Below are 16,628 nucleotides of genomic sequence, written 5' to 3'. Positions count from 1 at the left end.
CTATGTGTGCGTGTGTGCCTGAGTATTTTATCTGTGTGATTAGTATGTATGTATGAATGTGTTGCATTTACATTTTGTCATTGTCCTCAATAATGGATAATGAATGAACGAATGAATGAATAACCAACGCTGACTTTTAACTCTGAAGTCATTATTGTTCCATAAAATGTTTTCAAAAATTTGCGTGTGTTGAATCCAAGTGGTCATCCTTAGAAGAACAATAGGATTCAAACAAAAGTAAACAGAGTTTACGAGTATTTCCCACATGTGATTTGGGAAGTGAAGAGAGGCCCTATCTAGTTCATAAAATTATGTTTGTTGTAGGTCATTTACCTTTTAAAGATGAAATTGAAATTTCTCAGTTGTGAATGGGAGATTTTCATTTGTTTTCAATTTAGTAAGAAAGTCCATCGAAATGTTGCAGTGATTTGAAAAATATATATTGGTTATCTATTTAATAAGATTACAGTGGCAAACAATTGAACCCAAATCCCTAACTTGTCCATTGACCATGAATATGTCTATCCGGAGGAAATTAAGCAAGTCCTCCATGTTTATGAACATACTGTGGGGGACACTTATGGATAATTGTGTACCAAAAACTAGCTTAAAACGCTTATAAAGATATAAAATATATTAAATCTTAGCAAATTTTCAATCTAAATTATTCATTAAGATATTAACTAAAAAATCGAAAAAGAATTCTCTCAATATATAGGTTATGTGGCAGCCCGATGTATCAGGCTCACTTAGGGCGTTTTCGTTTCGCAAAAAATATGTTGCCCTGGTGTTACACTTCTTTTTCCCTCATTGTATTTTCGCTCAAATAATAGTGTCATTCCAAACTTATTGTTAATATTGTGAGGGAAAGAGGATCCAAAATTTATGAAAGTGTCCTTTATATTTGGTAATCAATTTTGAGAATGTTGCACCTTTTTCCCCACTCGAAATCGCCATTAGACTACTCAGTCCATTGTGATTTTTTTCTCAATATCATATTTTTCTCAATATCATCGATCAATTGAAAGTTGTGGGGAATTTACCAACTCTAATGGATACGTTTGCAAATCTAATACAACAGCGAAACAGAGCTTTAAGTTTAGAAAAGAAGAAATATTAGCCCAAAAGAAGTCCAAAAACTTGATCATAGAAATTTTAATGATCCCAAATAAAAAAAAATATCCCAACAAGCCGCAAACGTACGCATAACTTATATTATGAAACATATTAGAAGGCCCGTCTAAAATTTTACTAGGAACAAGAATGTTGGAGGAGGGAATACAGGAATCGCGATACATTATCAAATGATAATTTTGAGTCGGAAGGCGGAGTATCATCAGTAAGTTGAAAAACACCAAATACACACCCAGAAAAAGTGTCTTCGAAACTAAATGAAAAATGTTCATAAATTTAGTTTAGCCATTTTATTTCCATTAAGTAAAATTTTTGTGTGAAATAATAAAATTTACTTGTTTCAATAAAAACATCCTAAACTGAAAGCAGTTAGGAATAGTTCATTAACTACTGTTTTCTTCGCTGGGTATAAGAATTTACTACAGAACAAGAAAATTTTATTCACTGATAACAAAGCATTCGTAAAAATAAACAAAAAGCCGACCTAAAACCAAGTTTCCTCAAATTTAGTAAAATTTCTTATAAAATGATAATTCTGACTTCCTTTATTATAGAAAGCTTATCATACATACGAATAACAGTTGGCATAGAAAAATATTTTAGTTCATTCGTACTAAGACGTATTCAATTCTTTCAAAACTTAAGGAAACATAACGTACTTGTTAGAATATAGGAAATTTTCCTACCTTTAACTGTAATTGCTACCTGTCATCGATATAATCGATATGTTTGCGCGTGGGTTGTTTTTTAGTTGGAATCGCGTTGCTATGGTATACGGAGAGATTGTTAAAAAATAATATAATAAATAACAAATAAAATATATAAAATATTTGTTATTTTAAATTAGTGAGAAAATTTTTGGTTTTTTGTAAATTACAAAAAATAAATAAACAATAAGTCTATCAATATTCCTGATAAATAAAGAAAACACCAACAGAATAACAACCCCTTCATTCATCAGGTAACGTTCAGGACGATAACCTTTTGTGAAAAATTGGTTTATGATTTTTTATATTTGTAGGCATTGAAATTGTAAAAGGGAGACAAAATCGTTATGCAGTAACTTATTAAAAGTGAAAGGTAACATACAAGAAGAAGAAAAAAAAATACGTTTTACAGTTTATAACACTCAAAAAAAAAATTTTTTCTGATTCTATCACGAAATTAATTGATCGAATTAATTTTTTAATTGAAATGTCTTCAATCACGAAAATAATAGTCTCAATCACAGTTTTAATTGGGCATAGAAAAAAATTCTTGATTAAAAAAATAATTGATTTCATTAGCAAATTTCAATTAATTTTTTAATTGATTCAATTAAAAATTTAATTGATGTCGATTGCAAAACTCAAATAATTTTTTAATTAAAAAAGGTCAATATTTTCAATTACTTTCTGAATTGGCTTAGAGTTTTTATTTGGAATAACAAATGATTGTTTGAAATAAATTTTTAATTATAAAATAAAACAAGTATATACGGCCGTAAGTTCGGCCAGGCCGAATCTTATGTACCCTCCACCATGGATTGCGTAGAAACTTCTACGAAAGACTGTCATCCACAAATTTCAACTCACATGGTTGTTAAATATCATATGCTACCACCACGTACCAAATTTCAACCAGATTGGATGAATTTTGCTTCTCCAAAAGGCACCGGAAGTCAAATCTGGGGATCGGTTTATATGGAACTATATATTATTATGGACTGATAGGAAACAATTCCTGCATGGTTGTTGGATACCCTATACTAACATCACGTACCAAATTTCAACCGAATGGGAAGAATTTTGCTCTTCCAAGGTGCTCCGGAGGCCAAATCTGGGGATCGGTTTATAAGGGGCCTATATATAATTATGGACCGATATCGACCAATTTTTCCATGGGTGTTTGAGGCCATATATTAACATCAAGTACCAAATTTCAACTGAATCAGATGAATTTTGGTCTTCTAAGAGGCTCCGGAGGTCAAATCTGGTGATCGGTTTATATGGGGGCTATATATAATTATGGACCGATGTGAACCAATTTTTGCATGGTTGTTAGAGACCATATACTAACACCATGTACCAAATTTCAGCATGATCGGATGAAATTTGCTTCTCTTAGAGGCTCCGCAAGCCAAATCGGGGGATCCGTTTATATGGGGGCTATATATAATTATGGACCGATATGGACCAATTCTGGCACGGTTGTTAAAGATCATATACTAACACCATGTTCCAAATTACAACCGGCTTGGATGAAATTTGCTTCTCTTGGAGACTTCGCAAGCCAAATCTGGGGATCGGTTTATATGGGGGCTATATATAATTATGAACCGATGTGGACCAATTTTTGCATGATTGTTAGAGACCATATACCAACATCATGTACCAAATTTCAGCCGGATCGGATGAAATAGGCTTCTCTTAGAGGCTCCACAAGCCAAATCTGGGGATCGGTTTATATGGGGGCTATATATAATTATGGACCGCTGTGGACCAATTTTTGCATGGTTGTTAGAGACCATATACCAACATCATGTACCAAATTTCAGCCGGATCGGATGAAATTTGCTTCTCATTTAGGCTCCGCAAGCCAAATCTGGGGATCGGTTTATATGGGGGCTATATATAATTATGGACCGATGTGAACCAATTTTTGCATGGTTGTTAGAGACCATATACCAACATCATGTACCAAATTTCAGCCGGATCGGATGAAATTTGCTTCTCATTTAGGCTCCGCAAGCCAAATCTGGGGATCGGTTTATATGGGGGCTATATATAATTATGGACCGATGTGGACCAATTTTTGCATGGTTGTTAGAGACCATATACCAACATCATGTACCAAATTTCAGCCGGATCGGATGAAATATGCTTCTGTTAGAGGCTCCACAAGCCAAATCTGAGGGTCCCTTTATATGGGGGCTATACGTAAAAATCGACCGATATGGCCCATTTTCAATACCATCTGACCTACATCGATAACAACTACTTGTGCCAAGTTTCAAGTCGATAGCTTGTTTCGTTCGGAAGTTAGCGTGATTTCAACAGACGAACGGACGGACGGACGGACATGCTTAGATCGACTCAGAATTTCACTTTATGGGGTCTTAGAGCAATATTTCGATGTTTTACAAACGGAATGACAAAGTTAATATACCCCCATCCTATGATGGAGGGTATAAAAATTACGTTTTACAGTTTATAACACACAAAAAAAATTCTGATTCTATCACGAAATTAATTGATCGAATTAATTTTTTAATTGAAATGTCTTCAATCACGAAAATAATAGTATCAATCACAGTTTTAATTGGGCATAGAAAAAATTCTTGATTAAAAAAATAATTGATTTCATTAGCAAATTTCAATTAAGAAAGTGGATTGGATACTTGAAGTGGAAGGATACTTAATGGTGTGGACCAATTTCACTTGGTGGCATCACGGTTCATTGGTATGATGAATATGGAAGATTACATCCGCATTCTAGAGAACAATTTTTTGGACCACAGTACATGCAAGAAGCAAAGAATTGACTATGCAAGAATTTTTTAAAAAGACCAAATTCATGGAAAGACCCATAGAAAAATTCTTCAAAGAGCGAACATGTTGGAGCGTGGAAGACTGGAATGGCGATATATGAAACCAGAATAAACCATTTTCAGTTAGGTGGTAAGGAATACTATAACTAGCAGCAATATCAAAAAAAATCACCAAACAAAGAAACAAAGTGGATGCTTAATGGCATCTCGATCCATTGGTTAAAATCGATTAACCCTAGAATAGACTACTTGGTCTGGCCAGACCAAATTTGACTTTGAGCGCTTAGTGATCGAAAGCTTATCGCCTATCCTAGGGTTAAAATCGACCACAGAGAACAAACATTTTGTATGATTTTGGTGATTTATTTTCACAATATACTCTCATTTTTACACGATACACTTGGCACAGCGGTAGTTTAGGCTTTCAAACCCCAAGTCGGTGCACTTTTTCTTAATAATTTGCCATAGAACTTTTTATCGTTTTACCCTTCTCCTAGTAGTTGATGGGGAGTTAGACTTATCCCATAAGGTGATATCCACAGTTTTGACTGGCCTTTGCTCTCTCTCTCGGTGATTCCATTTTCTGCAACAGTCAGAAAGTGACACAGAAACTTGCTTCGATCAAGCTTAAATAGCGTTAAAGATTGCTCTGAAATGGACATATGGTTTTTTCGAACATTGAAGACGCATTTTTCTGATACAGAGATTTGTTAATTCCCAAAAAATGTTGATAAACTTTTAATTGAAGGCATTTTGCTCTTAGGTTAGGTGCTTCTACTTTAAAATAAAAGAAAATTCTATTAGAGCGAACAAATTCTAATACCCTGTTTCTGTATGTCGAACGAGAGTATTTTTGAAATGAAAAAAAAAAATAAAATATTTGGGTTTCTCTATATCGACAGGCAAGTCACTTCATATTTCTCAGGCCAAAAATTTGAAAATACTCATTTTTGATAATCAATGTAGTCTCATACAAACGATATGAACTTTCAAAAATAGAGAAACCCAAATTGATTCGAATTCGAGTGACTGCTTTTCATTCGACTAGGTTTTCGTTCGACATACAGAAACAGGGTATAAGTCTAAAAAATTCTTCTCTATCAAATATTCTCTATATATGAAATTAAATTCTATAATTTTTTGTATCTTGACTACAAAGCTAAAAAGCTACTAGCTAAACTCCTTCAAATATAGGAGACATCTTTACAACAAAGCTAAAAAAATTTAAAGACTCTTTGAACTTGATACTTGGCTTAATTTATACATCAAGGCAAATTTGAATTATCTAGTACACAAAACCTTAAGTTGAAACAATGAATTTCTTTTTAAATATATCCTTAGTTTAATTTCTCGCTTTTTTTTGGCTCGGTATCAATACCATAATAAATTATGTAAAGACAAAAATTGTTAAATTTAAATAAAAAACCCCAATATTCATAAAAACTAAACCTGTACCCAGAGAAAAAAACATTCCTCAGGAACGAATATATAGACAAACAAAATTTCCCTTTCTTACAAAGAATTTTCTTGTAGAGCAGATAAACTCGAATTGATGATAAATGAGCAACGATTTTTCCCTCATGTGCTATCAAAGTCTTTTAAAAACATGTTACGTATATGAACGCTTTTTTCAATTTCATTAATTTTGAACCATTTTTCAGAATTATTAAAGCCAAAAAAACTTTTTCATGTAAAGATGCCCATTTTGAAGTCGAATTACTTAATTATAACGACAAAATGACTTCATTGAAAAGTTTATTGACTTTTGGATAAGGCAAAACACTTATTATCAGATAAATTCGTCTTCTATGCTAAGCTAAATTCGCATTAGTATTTTAAGGACATGAACTCTTTGACCTCAAGACTATATTTTTTTTTCAGTGAATGTATCTACGATGGAAATTAGGTAGAACTTTTCCATAACATACAAAATTGGGTTTAGTTTTATTTGTATATATTAAATATCTATATATTAAATATTAAAATTGTATTTGTATACATTTTTAATATTGTAATTTAAAAGAAATTTTTAATAATTAATTCTTAACATTTTTAATAATTTTAATTAAAAAAAATTAGTAATTAATTATTTACATTTTTAATATTAATTTCATTATTCTAATATGTTAAATTTTTTACGATTAATTTGCTAATGTATTTGATTGCTTTCATGTTCATACCTGTTGCCCTATTTGCACATTTTAAAACAAGAAACTAAGGTAAATTCAATTCATAAGTTTTGTTCACAAAATTGTCAATAATTTACGAAAATACCAGCAAATATCTTAAAGTTTAGTTCTGATGAAAAAAAAATTTTTTTTTTCAAGCAATTCCAGCCATATTAAATTCATGTGTAGCGAATTTAAGTGGCAACTTGTTAGTTGCAAGGAGGGAGGCTATCAAGAAATTCCATAACTCAGAAAACACACACTCACATCACACTCACTCATATCCTCCCCTCTCCCAAAAAAAACACATTATACCTATATAGAAGTATACAATATCCTTATATACAGAAAAAAAATAAATACTTTTATGTATATCTTCTGTTTATATGAGAAGAACATGGGGACCAAGTAAATTTGTCTCTAATGCTAGCAAAAAAAAAAAAAAAACAAAACAACAACAACAATATTCAGTGGCACGCGAACTAAAACTTAAGAACTCGCACTCTCTCGCCTTCGTTGAAACGACGATATATCCTCCATTAACTTAATAAGAAAGAATCAGTGAAGCGCGTTAGTTGGCGATTTTCTTGGGCAGTTCTTGTTGTTGGTTTTGTTTTTAGTTTTTCTCTGCTATTTCTTCTTCTTCTTCTTTTTGATTATATTGGGCCCCATTTTCTTTTCTTTGGCGATGGTTTTTTGTTTCATTTTGGCAGCCAAGAAAACCTTATCGACAAGAATGACGGTTGTATACACGGACTTGAAACTACGCGACCACCATACCGAAGTAAAGCCAAAGACCCACGAATGATATGCTGCTGATGATGTGGTGATGAGTGAGCAACATTCAACATTCCTTAATATCCCAGCAGCACTCTACACTCACTACCATACACCAGGAGCATGAATTGTAAGAATGTACAGAAATGCTATAAAAATTCTCTTCATGTGGCAAAGCATGCTTGCATCCACAAATGTTGATGTCTAACCCCCCCTCCCCAAAAAAAAAACAAACACATACAGCTATACCAACACTAGTATCTACTATCCAATAATATGGTGAGGCACGCAACCACCATTAGCTTCATTCTATACAGCCACCCGCCCACCCATTTCTGTGTTGGTCTCCCTCCCATCATTGCAAATGTTTTGATTCACTTCATATTTGTGGCATGAGAGAGCCGGCTTTAGTGAAACTCATGGTGGATGGATGGTGAAATTTGGCAACCCCGGGTTTTGCTATAATGCGTGAGTAAGCTCTCTTTCGTTCTCTGTAGTTAATACTCTCCAGCAATGACAATGATGGAGAAAAGTGCGTAAAAGTATGCAATGTGGACATATAGAGCAAAAATTATAGCAATACTGAGAATAGGAAACCTCGTTTGTTTATTATACGGTGCCAGTAGAGTTTAATATGTACTGAGCTGGATGGCCATAGTCTTGGGGAGATTATTTTCTATAACGCTAAAAGCTATATTGAGTCTTTTGATAACCAAACTAAAGAAAAGAAAGAGTCAACTAGCTATTGTGAGGAATGGTGAGGTTTCATTCCGTCTGAAATGTGATTGGCTAGCCTGGGTTATCATCATCAGACATCATGCTGCGCAAAATCCAACCCATATTTCAATACCAACAAACCTAATGATTTATAAGTTGAAGCTATACACACATACACATGCATTAAGAGTTAACCACCGTACACACACACACTCGCACCTAACTACAAATGAATCCAGAGAGGGGAAGCAAACACACACGTTGTGTGAAGTGAATTACAACAACCAAACAAACATTCTTCCATGCTACCTTGCTTAATATATTGGGAGAGAGATTTTTGTGTTTATGGTTGACACTCTGGCTATCTCTTTCTTTCTCCTAGTTAAAGTGAACTTTAGCAATCGGTTTTTAGTCTTTCTCAAACTGAGTATGAAGTGTTGATCAAACACACAATCAAACCGCTGGTAGTTATGCTCAGATACCTCGAACAGGTTTCAAGCCTCATGTATCTCACCAGAAAGGTGCTCAATCTAGTGCAGTGTGGAGGTATTTCGCGCGTCGCATAACCTACCATAAAACCGTAAACCGTGAATCATTAAAACGTATAAGCAGAAAATTGAAATCAAATCAAGTAAATGTGGCTACAAGACAAACGAAAAGTTGGCTTAAATAAAAAAAAAACATTGAAAATCAGAAATTAACTAAAAATTCGATCGATTAGACTGGGATTTATTTACAATCATACCACTCGCGTGGATAAAGAGAATGAGAGTCATATTTAGATCCAACTCAAAGTTCTAACCATCAAACCTTAGTCTTAGCCCTTCAAATAACAAACAGACGCACACACTCTCTGGTGTCACCAATCCAAACACCAAAAAAAAGGTTCTAGTTGCGTGTTGCTGCATGCAGCCTACCGTCGCTGCTCCCAGCTGTTTACATGTGTGAAGTGCACCAGCTTTCCAACTTCATTACCGTCGCTCTGTTGTAAGTGCGTGTTTGACAGGCTTTGTACCTTCCCATATGCGTGTGTGTGTATTAGAGTATGAGACAGAGAGAGTGAGAGAGAAAACCCATGTTCGTATGTATGTGAACTACGGAGTTTTCCTTCACGGGATTTACGGGAAATCACGTTTTGAAAAGATCATTTGCGTTTTGTAATTCGGCGATTCATGTCGTATAGCGGCGCGTCGCATCCAACGTCGTAAAAAAAAGAAGAATAGAAAAAAACACAAAGAACTCACCTCAGAACAAATAAGAGAAGAAACAAAATTTTGTGTGTGTTGTCCACAATAAAAAGTGAAGTTCTATAGAAAAAAAAAAAAGTAAATAGAAGAGCATACAATAAAAAGTTTTTAAAAGAAAACAATAACGTATAGTAATCATAATACAATTACAATAATAAACAAATACTTGTATGTGAGAAATAAAAACAAGAATTCAATTGCGAATAGAAAGATAAACAAAATTAAAAAAAAAAACCAAAACTCAAGTGAAGAAAAACAAGTGGCCCATAGCAAAATACCGAGGAATAAATCAAAAACGACTACAAAAACCTTTTGAAGAAAATCATAGAAATTTTATCCACCATGACCAAAAGTGTTTAAGAAAAAATTTAAAACAAAAATTATTATTTTCATTAAAAAAAAAAAATAAAACAAAATTCCTTTACAAACTTCAACAAAGAACAACAAAGAAAAATATTTTTGAAAATTTCCAATAAAAGTGCCAATCACTTAAATTGTCCACCTTAACATCATCACTATGCTTACCATGGAATCCGATATGAAAGGTGGCATTTTACATGCCACAATGCCTCCACATCATGCCTCGGCCGCTCTGCATGGCCATGCCGCTTCACCCTACAGTGCTTTGGGCCCTTTGATGAATCTGGGCCAATCCCATCTGACACAATCCCATCTATCACATCATCACCAGCATCATATGACTTCACATTTGGCCAGTCAAGGCTCATCGATTCCCAATGGTACCACCAGTGTTTTGAGCTCCCTACAGAATAGTATGGCCCAAACATTAAATGGTAATTCCAGTGTCCAACATGGTTCACCATTGCATAGCTCCAGTGACTTGAGTCCCACCCAGAGTAGTCATACCAGTATTGGTAGCCACCATATGACCTCACCTGGTCAGAATCATCATCATTCGCATCATCATTCAGGTGGTGGTGGTGGTGGTGGTATGGGTGGTCAGAGTACTCCTCTTAGCTCCGGTGGAAGTTCAACCGGTGGCGGGGGAGGTGGTGGTGGCGGTAATGGCCTTAACAATAATAATCCCTCGAGTGCCAGTAAAAATGCCCAAAATGCTGCCGAACGTGTGAAGAGACCCATGAATGCCTTTATGGTTTGGTCTCGTGGTCAACGCCGTAAAATGGCTTCCGATAATCCCAAAATGCACAACTCTGAAATCTCCAAACGTCTGGGGGCCCAATGGAAAGATCTTTCGGAAAATGAGAAGCGTCCTTTCATCGATGAGGCCAAACGTCTAAGGGCCGTTCACATGAAGGAGCATCCCGATTACAAGTATCGTCCACGTCGCAAGACGAAGACCCTCACAAAAACCAAGGAGAAATATCCCATGGGAGTGGGCGGCCTATTGCAAGCTTCCGAAGGTAATCCCCCCACGGCCCGCACCAATTCAGCCAATTCGATCTCATCGGCCGTCCAACAAGCGGCGGGAGTTAATCGCGAGATGTATCCCATGAGTGCTCCCAATGGATATATGCCCAATGGCTATATGATGCATGATCCCTCCGCTGCCGCCTATCAAAGCCAACACGGGGCATATATGGGCAATTACCACAGATACGATATGGGCCAAATGCATCAAGCGGCGGCTAATTACATGAATGCCGGGGCCAGTGGTTATGGCATGTATGGAACAGTGTCCGGCGGTCAAACTTCCCCCTATGGTAATGTCCAGCAACCCGGCTCACCGTATGGCACTGGTAGTGCCCAACCCCAGCCCGGTTCACCTTATGGAATATCCGGCCAACCTGGTTCTCAAGTCTCCTGCCAAAGTCACAGTCCCAGCGATTCAAGTGTGAAATCTGAACCCGTTTCGCCCAGTCCCCAGTTACATAGCTCCGCGTCACAACAGAATTCCGCCGCCGCCGCTGCAGCCGCAGCCGTTATAACCAATAACAATAATCATGTCATGAAACGGGAATACTTGAGTGGCCAACAGCCTTCGGCCGAGTTGAATCACCTCATGAACATGTATCACCTGTCCGACGGTATGCAGGTTTCAGCGGCAGCGGCGGCCGCCGCTGCAGAACATCATCAACGAAATCTAATGCATTATCAGAATAGTTCACCGGATTTGCAACAACACCAGGCCGCCCATCATCACCAGCAATCGATGCGTTCCATGGCTCCTCTGGCCCATATGTGAGAAATGGCAACAGCATTCGGAGCTCACTCAACGCTGCCAATGGTTTCTAGAAGTGCGTCGGTGGCGGAGAATACGCCCTGTGGCTTAAGTCTATCAACACATCAACCTGCCCCCTCAAATTCCTCTTCCACGCAAAATAGCAATCACAATAGCAGTACCAACAACAACAACAGCAACCACCAGCAACTAATCTTGCGTAATTCCCAAGATGACCAGCAAATGCATTTAGCGGAAGATCAACAGCACCAGCAACACCATCAACTCGAGGAGCCTCCAGGCTCACCCTCGCTAATAGTGCACCATCAACAACAACAACAACAGCAACATCACCAGCTACAGCAAACGGAAATGTTGTCGTCGCATTTGCAAAATCATCTAAGCTCAGGTACAGTAGCGGCGGACAATATTTCCAATGGCGAGGGCCGTTCGAATGGATCACTGACCATGCATTCCTATGGCGGAGGAGGTAATGGTCGTTCCCACAGTCCCACAGCCTCAGGATCCTCGGGTGGTGGCAGTCGATCGTCGGCCCATTCAATGCCCTCGCATTCACCGGCCCTACATCATAGCTTGACAGGTTATCAGGCTGTTGCAGCGGCGGCGGCGGCAGATAGTAGTTGCGGTAGCGGAGCTACTGTAGTCACTTCAGCCAGTATAATGGGTCGTCTTACAACAGCCGGCGGCGTCGGTGGTGGCCTAGGAGGTGTGGACAATAATGGTTTCAATATGTCCGATGCCAATGGCTCTGGATCATTAGCCCTGCTACAAAATCATCCACATCACCATCATCCTACGCATCATCATCTGGCCCATTTGCCCTATACAACGCTGGCCTCACATCATCATCACCATCCTGCCCATCATGCTGGACATCCCCATCACCATCCGCATCATCATCTCCACAATCATCCGCATGATGCAACCGGATTGTTGGATATTTCCACATTGTAAATTATTATAATTCCATACTCCATACCCTGCCCCTGCGAAAGAGAAACAAAAACCAACTACAAAACAAAAAAAGAAAAAAATTATTAAAGTTAATTTAAATTTAAATTAAATAAATAAATAGTTCTTGAAATTAGTTATAATGTAAAAAACAAAAACACAACAAAACCAATCAAGATTCCCTTTCAAAGGAATGCAAAATAATAATAAAATGTGTATAAATTTAAAAATAACAAAAATTTAGTAATTATTCTATAGATATAAAACAACAACAACAATACGTACAATATTTAGAAAATTAAATTAAAATAATTCACAGAGAATAACATAGTTGCCAGACTTGTGTCTGGCGACGGCCAAAAACTAAAGATGGACTAACTCATATTAGCCGTAATAGAAATAGAAAAAACGAAGAAAGAAAGAAAGAAAACAACTCTAAGAAAATATCATCATCTATAAAACATCCGCATTATACTTCGATCAGTCGATATAGATACACCAAAAAACCTCATAATTTTCTTTTAGTTTTTTTTTTTGTTAAAACAAAAAACAAAAATTATGAAAAACCTAAGAAAGCAGAAAAAATAGTCACACAAATTTAAATGAAAAATACAAAGATTGGAAATATTTTTTTGTTTTCCTTTATTCCAAAAAAAAATAAAAAATAAAAAGTCTGTTAGCATCTATCAAACAAATGAACAATATTCCGCCTCATCTGTAAATGAAATAAAGATAATATTCTTCCAAAAAATTTTAATTTATATTTTTTTTTGTTTTCTACAAACTTCACAATTCTCTTTTCGTATTTATATCCACAATATTTGATGAAGAAACAAAATAAAAAAAATGAAGAAAAAAAAAATATTGAAGAAAAATTTGTAAAATGTGTGATAAAAAATGTTAATTATATTTCATAATTATTATTATTATTATTAAAAACAAAAAACAACAACAACAAGAAGAAAACAGAAACCTACACTTATTATTACTATTATGCATATAAATATATATGATTTTTTTTGTTAATTGTAATTAGTTTGAAAAAATCTATGTTTATAAGTCTTTTTTATATTTGATTTTGATTTCATTCGAATAAAAAGAAAAACTTTACGACATGTAAAATAACTTATGTTTACCACAAACAACAAAAATATTAAATACTAGTCTTTTGATTTAAACAACAAGCCAACAAGAGGGGAAGAAAAAATCCGGTAAATATACAAAAATTGAAACAAAAAGAAATGGGAAATTAAAAAAAAACGAAAAACTTAAATCACAGGCAATTGATTTGAAATCCTTCAAATGAATTGATTTTTGGAGGACCACTAAAGATTAAACAAGTAGCCACAAGACACAAGGACAGTTTATTTGTACTAAAAAATAGCGTTAGAATTGTTTCTTTAATTCTGTAAAATTTAATTTAGGAGAAAAGATGTATTTTTTTTTGTGTAAATCTTGAACGCATTTTTCGTTACTTACAATCTGTAGCTTGACTACAACTGACAGACGGACATTGGTGGATATTAGATATAGTGGAGATTTTATATTTTTTAGCTACAAATGTCCACTACAGAGGACATGTATATCCATCCACTTTCACTTCCTATACCATTGAACCGTTTAAAAATATTTTTTTTATTTAAAAACCAGCAAAAATTTCGAATGAAATAAAATCTTTGAATTTGTTTCAAAAAATGGGATATTGAAATATAAAAACGAGCTTGAATGGTTAAATATTTTTTTCAGTCAACGAAAATATTTATTTTGTTTGTTACTTTATTGCTTGAGAGGAACATTAACGATTTAACGTGAAATCAAGATCTTACACTCAAAAGAAGTAAACCCCCATGAAAAAAATGTACAAATTTCACGTAAAAAATAAGTAAATATTTTTCCACCAATTCGAGAAAATTTATAAAACATAATCAAAATTGCGAAAATGTCTGTAGCGCCATATGAACAGACGTTGCACTGAATTTGCATCAGTTGTTAAGGTGTCATTCGTATTCAGTGTTTTGGATGTGAATTAAAAAAATTTTGTTATATTTTGCCAAATAAATAATTTTTATAATTTTTTATAATTTTTAATGGATTTTAACGCTTGTCTGAAACGTTTGACTTCAAATATTTTAAAAATGCAAAATTTTTTCAGATTGGATTTAGATTTTTTTTCAACAAAATTTAAATGATTTGTACCATATTATGAATTCTTACTCTGTTTTTAACCTATTTGAAACAAAAAAAGTTAAAATTTCCCATTAAAAGTATGAAAAAAGCATGTTATAAAAATTGCATGAAAATAACTTCCTGGGTAGTTAAAATAAAGAACATCATTGGCAGTACATCCTCTGGAAGTGCTTTTAAAGTTGTGCCTTTGGAAGAGCTTCCAACATTTTTTGCTGGGCATTAAAGTTAAAATTAAAAACATCCCAGCAAAAAAATTTGGAAGTTCTTCCAAAGGCACAACTTTAAAAGCACTTCCAGAAGATGTACTCCCAAATATGTTCTTTATTTTAACTACACAGGAAGTTATTTTCATTCAATTTTTTTATAACATGCATTTTTCATATTTTTAATGGGTAATTTAAACTTTTTTTATTTCAAATTGGTTAAAAACAGTTTAAGAATTCATAAAATGGTAAAAATTATTGAAATTTTGTCGAAAAAAAATGCTAAATCCAATCTTAAAAAAATTGTGAATTTTTGAAAATATTTGAGGTCAAACGTTTCAGACAAGCGTTAGAATCTATTAAAAATTATAAAAATTATTTATTTGGCAAAATATCATAGAATTTTTTAATTTACATCCAAAACATTGAATTCGAATCACATCTAAAGAAGTGATGCAAATTCAGTGCACCGGCTGTTGAAATGGAGGACTTCCGTCCTATAACAAGCCCATGCTAAATTCATCGCTTCTGCGTCAATTTTGCAAAACTTCCGGATCCAAAAAGAACATTTTCATTACTTTTTTGGCGACGCGTTTTTTGCTGGGGTATGATATCCCAGCAACAAAGCGTCGCCTAAAAGTAGTGAAAATGTTAGTTTTTGAAGTGGTGCATAATTGACGTAGAAGCGATGAATTTAACATGGGCTTGTTATAGGATGTCCACCATTTCAATATCCGTTGCACTGAATATGCATCACTTCTTAAGGTATGATTCGAATTCAGTGTATTGGATTTTAAATAAATTTTTAAAATTTTCTATGATTTTTAATGCATTCTAACGCTTGTCTGAAACGATTGACCTTAAATATTTTCAAAAATTCGCAAATTTTCTAGACTGGATTTAGCAGTTTTTTATACCCTCCACCATAGGATGGGGGTATATTAACTTTGTCATTCCGTTTGTAACACATCGAAATATTGCTCTAAGACCCCATAAAGTATATATATTCTGGGTCGTGGTGAAATTCTGAGTCGATCTGAGCATGTCCGTCCGTCCGTCCGTCCGTCTGTTAAAATCACGCTAACTTCCGAACGAAACAAGCTATCGACTTGAAACTTGGCACATGTAATTGTTATTGATATAGGTCGGATGGTATTGCAAATGGGCCATATCGGTCCACTTTTACGTATAGCCCCCATATAAACGGATCCCCATATTTGGCTTGCGATTGCTCTAAGAGAATCAAATTTCATCCGATCCGGCTGAAATTTGGTACATGGTGTTAGTATATGGTCTCTAACAACCATGCAAAAATTGATCAATATCGGTCCACTTTTACGTATAGTCCCCATATAAACCGATCCCCCGATTTGGCTTGCGGAGCCTCTAAGAGAAGCAAATCCGGTTGAAATTGGGTACGTAGCCCCATATAAATCGATCTCCAGATTTTCGGTCTATAGTTACATATAGGCGATCTCCAATCACACAAAAATTGGTCCTTATCGGTTCATAATGGTTGCCACTCAAGCCAAAAATAATCTACCAAAATTTTAT

General features: G+C 35.0%; 1 protein-coding gene across 1 annotated transcript; it reads left to right on the top strand.

The window, feature by feature from the left end:
* Positions 1 to 8,855: 8,855 nt before the first annotated feature.
* Positions 8,856 to 11,736, top strand: SoxN (SRY-box transcription factor soxNeuro). Its single transcript, XM_075293239.1, has one exon. It carries the CDS (start codon positions 10,090 to 10,092, stop codon positions 11,734 to 11,736), a length of 1,647 nt encoding a protein of 548 aa, XP_075149354.1. The 5' UTR covers positions 8,856 to 10,089.
* The last annotated feature ends 4,892 nt before the right edge of the window (positions 11,737 to 16,628 follow it).

This window comes from Haematobia irritans, chromosome 2 (assembly GCF_050003625.1).
Source record: "Haematobia irritans isolate KBUSLIRL chromosome 2, ASM5000362v1, whole genome shotgun sequence".
In the NCBI taxonomy this organism is placed as follows: Eukaryota; Metazoa; Arthropoda; class Insecta; order Diptera; family Muscidae; genus Haematobia; species Haematobia irritans.
Note: the sequence above shows the minus strand (reverse complement) of the source record. Positions and strands in the feature narration are given on the sequence as shown.

Excerpts from the sequence above, each read along its gene's own strand:
- SoxN (XM_075293239.1), top strand. The coding sequence starts at position 10,090 with ATGCTTACCATGGAATCCGATATGAAAGGTGGCATTTTACATGCCACA.